This window comes from Aptenodytes forsteri, unplaced genomic scaffold (assembly GCF_000699145.1).
Source record: "Aptenodytes forsteri isolate BGI_AS27 unplaced genomic scaffold, ASM69914v1 Scaffold49, whole genome shotgun sequence".
Classification (NCBI taxonomy): domain Eukaryota; kingdom Metazoa; phylum Chordata; class Aves; order Sphenisciformes; family Spheniscidae; genus Aptenodytes; species Aptenodytes forsteri.
In genome coordinates this window covers 5605132-5612498 of record NW_008795125.1, presented here as the reverse complement: position 1 = coordinate 5612498, position 7367 = coordinate 5605132, and the positions used below count along the sequence as shown (strand labels likewise).

General features: G+C 41.2%; 1 protein-coding gene across 1 annotated transcript in view; it reads left to right on the top strand.

Annotated features, from left to right (window-relative positions):
• Window positions 1-7367, top strand: part of ZHX1 (zinc fingers and homeoboxes 1) — a 28786-nt gene that overhangs the window by 15375 nt on the left and 6044 nt on the right. Inside the window, exon 3 of the mRNA XM_009277222.1 lies at window positions 3203-6573. Within this exon, the coding sequence (XP_009275497.1) occupies window positions 3418-6042 (2625 nt within the window). The 5' untranslated portion in view covers window positions 3203-3417 and the 3' untranslated portion in view covers window positions 6043-6573. The remainder of the gene's footprint in view (window positions 1-3202; window positions 6574-7367) is intronic.

Below are 7367 nucleotides of genomic sequence, written 5' to 3'. Positions count from 1 at the left end.
TGCTTGGGCGGTGAGGCTCGAGGACTTGCTGGTGAAGACCGAGGCAAAAAAGTGATGATACAGGATTATACAGGAAGAATTTACTAAAAATCAGTCTGCAAGAACCTAGAGAATTGTATCAAGGTTCTTAAAAAGGTGGATTTGTCAAAACCAGACTATGTTAAGCCAATCTGATTTCATTTTTTGCTGGAGTAATTGGCCTACTGGAATGGGATGTTGCAAACCTTACTGAAGTCAAGATACAGAGCAAGGTCCCACATGGCATTCCTGTAAGCAGTACAGGAGAGGTGTTTTAGAGGCACTGAAGTACAAGGGTGATGCATAATTGGTTTGATAAACTACTCGAGTGTGAGTTTTCATAATCCCCTGGTAAACTGAGAGAAGATGTCAAGCAGGCTGCTACAGATGGAATAATCCCGTTAGCACCAAGGAGAAGGGAATGGAGGTTTCTGTAAAGTCTGTAGAGGAAGGCTGGGAAGGGCTGCAAGGATTTCGCTTTGTTGAGATTTTAGTGAACGCTGTCATAGCTCTTCATAGCCCTGAATTAAACAGGGTTTTGAAATCACAATATCCTTAAAAAAAACCCAAAAAATCTTGCATAGTGTAGTCAGAAGACTGTAGATGCAGCTTTCTTTTCCTGAGACCTGCTTGCATCAAAGCAGCGTGTTGCTCAGTTGGTAAACAGTGGAGGGATAGGATAATCTGCCCGTGCACCGTGAGTGAAACTGAACCACAGCAAACAGAGAGGTGATACAGAGATTTAGCTAAAAGGCTGCAGGTGATGCAATTGCACATGGACTTGTAGGCTTACAGGCACCATGAACACTATTGGGTAAATGAGGGGGCTGGAGGAAAACACTTACTGATTTGTTGGACAGGTTTCCCATTTTATTCGTTATCTCCAGCCTTATCTCAAGCATGCTTCAACACTGCATGTCAGGTCAAACGTTGCTTTCATTTGCGTTCTGTGCCATCCCAGAATGGGACCCTCAAGAAGCCCTTAAGGTTGCTCAGGCTGCCCTGCATATAGATCCTACATGCTGCACTAGGGATGAGGCACTGCAGAGTACCACAGTCACTTTTCAAACTGCAACTTCAGTCAGCAAAACTAGCTGTTGAATAGCTTTTGAAAACGGGCATTTCTGGCATTTCTGAAATTTTACTCAAGATTGCAGAAAGATTAGGTAATACCACCCAGCTCTTCCCCAAGAGCATTTCTCAACATTGAGTCTTGGCAGTTGTCTTTCTTTTGTCAAGAGTCCTCTAGCCCCATAGAGAAGCAGTACGGTTAATAATGCTCTACCTCTTGTCCCTCAGGACACCGAGACAAATGGATCCATTTAGCTTTGCTTCATGGTTCTCTCACTGCAAAGATAAATGAGATGGCCTGCAATACATACTTTGTATATACATTAAAATAAATATCTTTTACACTTATGTGCAGTTTTACAGACTGCCAGCATTAACTTGTGGAAGAAGGATATCTTTCAACTCCAGTACTATTAAATAATTGTCATCCTGGAATGATGATTACCCAAGATTTATTGAGCATTGTCAGTGTCCTTAATGCCGTGTAACCGTATCCTTGGCATAAAAAGCCTATCATGTCAGGCTGTGCACTTTGGATGTAGGCACAGAAGTAGTGCAGGGGGTGACTGTTAAAAACATTTGGGAGGATTTTTATGAAAAAGTGAGGTGAGGCACACAGTTTCAAAAACAGACCTTGTGGAGCAGCACTGGGTGGCAGCTATGGATGAACACTTTTGTCTTTTGCCTAAAGAAAAAATGTGAAGCTAAGAATTATTTACCTTCCTTCCTATCCACAGCCTCTGCCCTCCCATAATCAAAAAGAAAGAATCATGTTATCATACGGTGAAAAATAGTATTTCTTTTCCCCTTCTCATTTCTTGTAACTGCCTTTCTTTCTTTTACATTGTTCTTTTTCCTTTAAGAGTTTGTTGTGAACAAAGCTGGCCTTCTGTTTTTGACCTGTTAGATGCTGTTCCCTTTCTAAACCTTCTGAAACAGCTACTGAATATTCCCCTTGAACTTGAGCATGCCCCCACTTTGGGAAGTAGATGATGTTCCACTGTCTAAAAATTCATGTGCCTATAGAATTTCTGGCATAAGGAATCAGTGTCTGATTTTATTTCAAGAAGAAAACTATTACAGAGTTTATAACCCTCTGTAGAAGTTTGTGCGTCATTTCCAGCAGACTAGTTGTGGTCCCTGTGGGATAAAACTCACTCCAGTCTATTAATTATTTAAGATTATATTTATTCTCTGAATTTCTGTAGGCCTCAAATTTATTGGTGGTACTTTAGTTTTTCTTAGAAATGGACACGGAATTATGAACAGAAAATACATAATTTTGTTTGGCTTCTGCTTCCTAAATCAGTCTAATGCTTTTTCTCTCTGGTACAGTTCACACAATCAATCATGTCCCTGTTAATGCTTAGAGGCATGAAAACAGATTTTAGTTAATTGCCATGTGCTAGCAATCAACTTTTATTGGTTTGGGATTGGTCTTCAATTGGAGAACGACATTTGGGGAGCTAGGAAGAAAGGATAATAATCTTTTGTCTGTCAAAGTGCCTTAAAAAGGCATTGTTTTGCCTGTTTTCAAACTTGGGAGAAAGGCCTTGCACATGCTCATGCTCTCATATATAATGCAATAGAGAAACACTCTAAACCAGCCTTTTCTGGGACCCTTCACAATCTCTGACATGAAAGACATGTCAGAGTCAGTAGCAGAGGTGTCATACTGGGGTCGAGTTTGTGATAGGAAGGACTTGAGCTCACAGGGCAGTTGAGAGACGTTGTCATAGCATAGGCAAAGCAGTCCAAAGGCAAGACTGCAAAAATTACGTAGGACAACTGAACTCAGCATTGTGCCAAGAAAAAGGCTTCTGAAGAAAGGGAAACAGTCAGAAAGTTACCTGTTTTACACCATCCTGTGTTTTATGCCTTTCACTGCATTGATATGAACTAAAACAAATTTCAGCCTGTAGTAAGTGGATTGGATTTTGCCTTTCTTAACTTAGCTTTGAGTATCTCTTTTTGGAATGGGTCTGCTGGTTTCAGGGGATGAACAGTGGCAGATTGAACCCCAAAGGACTGAATTACCTTAAGCCAAAATATGTAGCAGAATAGAAGTTACTCTTTAAATTGAACTAATTCCGCTGTCTCTTCTTTGCTACAGGTGGTGGATGTGGACTTTAAAAGTGTGTCTCAACATTTCATCCTCAACTATCTATTTTTAATTTGATTGCACTACAAAAGAAAAGCTGCTAATGGGATAAATGTTGAGACTTTACAAGAACTGACTTGAAGTACCGAAAGCCATTATTATTAATCAAGAAGAGCTTGAAGCTAAGTCTGTATCTGACCCGTCAGTATCATCCTCACATAACAGGCATGGCAAGTAAACGAAAATCAACAACACCATGCATGGTCTTAGCCAACGAGCAGGATCCGGATCTAGAAATGGTATCAGACTTGGAGGAAGGGCCACCTGTACTTGCGCCAGCAGATAACCCTACAGCAGAGAGCATAACAAGTGATGAGGATGTTCATGAGTATGTGGATTCAGACAATCAGAAAAATACAAATAAAGTAGAAGGTGGTTACGAGTGTAAATACTGTACTTTTCAAACTCCAGATCTCAATATGTTTACTTTTCATGTGGATTCAGAACATCCCAACGTAGTATTAAATTCATCCTACGTTTGTGTAGAATGCAATTTCCTTACCAAAAGATATGATGCTCTCTCAGAACATAATTTGAAGTACCACCCTGGAGAGGAGAATTTTAAATTGACCATGGTGAAACGTAATAATCAGACAATCTTTGAACAAACAGTAAACGATCTCACTTTTGATGGGAGTTTTGTTAGAGAAGAAAACGCTGAACCGGCCGACTCTTCTGAGGTCCCCTCGTCAGGGATCTCAATTAGCAAAACTCCTATTATGAAAATGATGAAAAACAAAACTGAGACTAAACGTATCGCTGTTTTCCACAATGTAGTTGATGACGTTCCTGGTGAAGAAAAGGGAACTGAAAATGAGCCAAACTCTGAAGAAGTAGTAGAAAACCCACCACCGGCAGTTTCTGAGTCAAAAGCAAGCCATTCAGTTGTTTGCAGTGCAGCAGATGTGGCTAGTGCGGTAGTGACTCCAGCACCAGTGCTTCAGCCTGGGGTGGCACAGGTTATAACAGCTGTTACAGCTCCACAGAACTCAAACCTGATTCCAAAAGTCCTAATACCTGTAAATAGCATTCCAGCCTATAATACTGCTTTGGATAATAATCCTCTTTTGCTTAACACCTACAACAAATTCCCATATCCAACCATGTCGGAAATCACTGTTCTTTCCACTCAAGCCAAGTACACAGAGGAACAGATTAAAATATGGTTTTCTGCCCAGCGTTTGAAACATGGTGTGAGCTGGACGCCGGAGGAAGTGGAGGAAGCAAGGAGGAAACAATTTAATGGCACAGTGCATACTGTGCCACAGACAATTACCGTTATTCCAGCACACATTTCTGCTGCTAGCAATGGTTTACCTTCAATTTTACAGACATGCCAAATAGTTGGTCAGCCGGGACTTGTTCTCACTCAAGTTGCAGGTGCAAATACGTTACCGGTAACAGCCCCAATAGCTTTGACTGTAGCGGGAGTCCCAAACCAAACACAGTTACAGAAGAATCAGATTCACACTGCTCAGCCTATTGCAGAAACCAAACAAGTAGCTGCTGTTCCAGCCCCTCAGCCTATCAAAAATGAATCTGCACTGATGAATCCTGACTCCTTCGGCATCCGAGCAAAAAAAACTAAGGAACAACTGGCAGAATTGAAAGTCAGCTACCTTAAAAATCAGTTTCCTCAAGATTCAGAAATTGTTAGACTTATGAAAATAACGGGCCTGACTAAAGGAGAGATCAAAAAGTGGTTCAGCGATACACGCTACAATCAGAGAAACTCAAAGAATAATCATGGGATTCATCTCAACAGTGATTCGTGTGCCACCATTGTTATTGATTCAAGCGATGAAATGAATGAGTCCCCAACGGGAGTTACTCCGCAGAGCAAGTCATCGTGGAGCGCTTTTCCTGATTTCACCCCACAGAAATTCAAAGAGAAGACTGCTGAACAGCTGCAAGTCCTCCAAGCAAGTTTTCTTAATAACCCTGTCCTTACTGATGAAGAGATGAATAGGTTAAGAGCCCAAACCAAACTGACCAGGAGAGAGATTGATGCCTGGTTTACAGAAAGAAGGAAATCAAATGTCTTAAAGGAAGAGGGAGCTGACTTGAATGAGAGCAATGCTGGCAGCTCAAAAGAAGAGGCTGGAGAAACATCTGTGGGAGATGGAGCAGCAGGAGCAAAATCAGGGTGTTCCACTTCAAGCAAAATAGGCAAAAAATCACCAGAGCAGTTGCACATGCTTAAAAGTTCCTTCGTACGTACTCAGTGGCCGTCTCCACAAGAATACAACAAGCTGGCAGAAGAAACTGGGCTCCCAAGATCAGAAATTGTGAGCTGGTTTGGAGATACTCGCTATGCCTGGAAAAATGGTGGATTGAAATGGTATTATTATTACCAGAGCGCCAATGCAAACAGTCTGAACGGCCAAGGCTTTGCAAGGAAGAGAGGGAGAGGAAGACCAAAAGGGAGGGGGAGAGGGAGGCCTCGGGGGAGGCCTCGGGGAAGCAAGAGGTTAAATTGCTGGGACAGAGGTGTGTCTGTCATAAAATTCAAAACTGGAACAGCAATCCTGAAGGACTACTATATGAAACACAAATTCCTAAATGAGCAAGACCTCGATGAACTGGTAGCCAAATCTCACATGGGATATGAGCAGGTCAGAGAGTGGTTTGCAGAAAGGCAAAGAAGATTAGAACTTGGAATAGAGCTGTTTGATGAGAATGAGGAGGAAGATGAAATGCTGGAAGATCAGGAAGATGAGGAAGAAACTGATGATAGTGATACTTGGGAACCCCCCCGACATGTTAAGCGTAAACTTTCAAAATCAGATTGACATGCAGTTTGGGATTTGGGGGCCAAAAACCTATGAATTAGGTTTGATGTTATGGTGAAGAGCCAAATGATTTTTCATGGCCTTCAGTTTAGCAAGCACCTGCTTAGCATCTTCCTTCCACCTAAAAGAACCTGGGCAAGATGCTATCTGTGCAGGCAACAACCATTTGCTTCCTTGCTACAAGAGATGGACATCCTCAGGCCTAGCCTAGGACATGGGGTTATAAATCAGATCCAATTCAGCTCCTCCTCTTCCACATTACCGATGGGAAGGTTCATGTTCATCATTCACGTGACTGCTTCTCAATCTTTAATTGCCTTACGTTGTTTAATTCCAAAAAAACACAGATGCATTTTTTCGTTGATGTAGGAGAACATAGCCTGCTCATGAAGGAGGAAAATACAAAAACCTAAGATGTCTTTTTGCAAACATCGCTTCACCTGAAAGGTTTCAAGGCCTGGGTTTATTTCTTACGGAAAGAGTTCAAAAGAGAAGGGGAAAAGTGTTACAAAGGAATCAATGAACCTAGGGGTGAGGATTGCTTGGTTTAAGAAAATGAGGTGATAATTGGCACCTTTTGTGTATCTTCAGAGTGTTTTGGGTTTACAGAACTTGTGCTGAAATGTTCCTTGTTGATAATTATGAGCTAACTGAACGAGTCTAATGCTAGAAGATGCTTTTCGTTACATTTAATCAGTGTATCCTACATAAATTTAATTTAAATGCCTGACGGACTTGATGCAGTTGATAGTAACATTCGTTTTTAGCTTGTGCATTCTTTCCTTTGTTGGAAATAGTAAGACAAAGGATGTGTATTTCTAGCTAAAAGAATAATTTCTTGAAATCTTACACTGAATTTTAAGGTAAACGTGATGCAGAAACTGCCTAAAAGTCATTCAGAGTTGCTTAGGGGTTTGTGAGAATACACAGATACAGAGACGAAAAGCGTCTTCAGGTGCTAGTAAGAAAGGTTTCCAAGTAAGTTGTGGCAATGACATGATGTTTAATTCTCAGACAAAAAATGAAGTTATATGGCTTTTTGATGCTTAGGAATGATAAACATGCTAGTGTTTAATTGTTCTTCAGCGATAGCCCAGTTGAATCATTTGTGTGCAAGTTTAACTTAAATTCATCCTAATGGATTGAGCTCGCCACTATGCTAATTGTTCTTAGGGCTGCTGGGTGAACGCACTTATTTTTGGAGGTGGTTTGATCTATGTGAACTGAACTCCAGAAATAGTTTAATCTGACATGAAACATCTACATCTTGAATAAGTGTCTCTAAAACGGGGGGGGGGGGGGGGGGGGCATTAGAACAGAAAAAA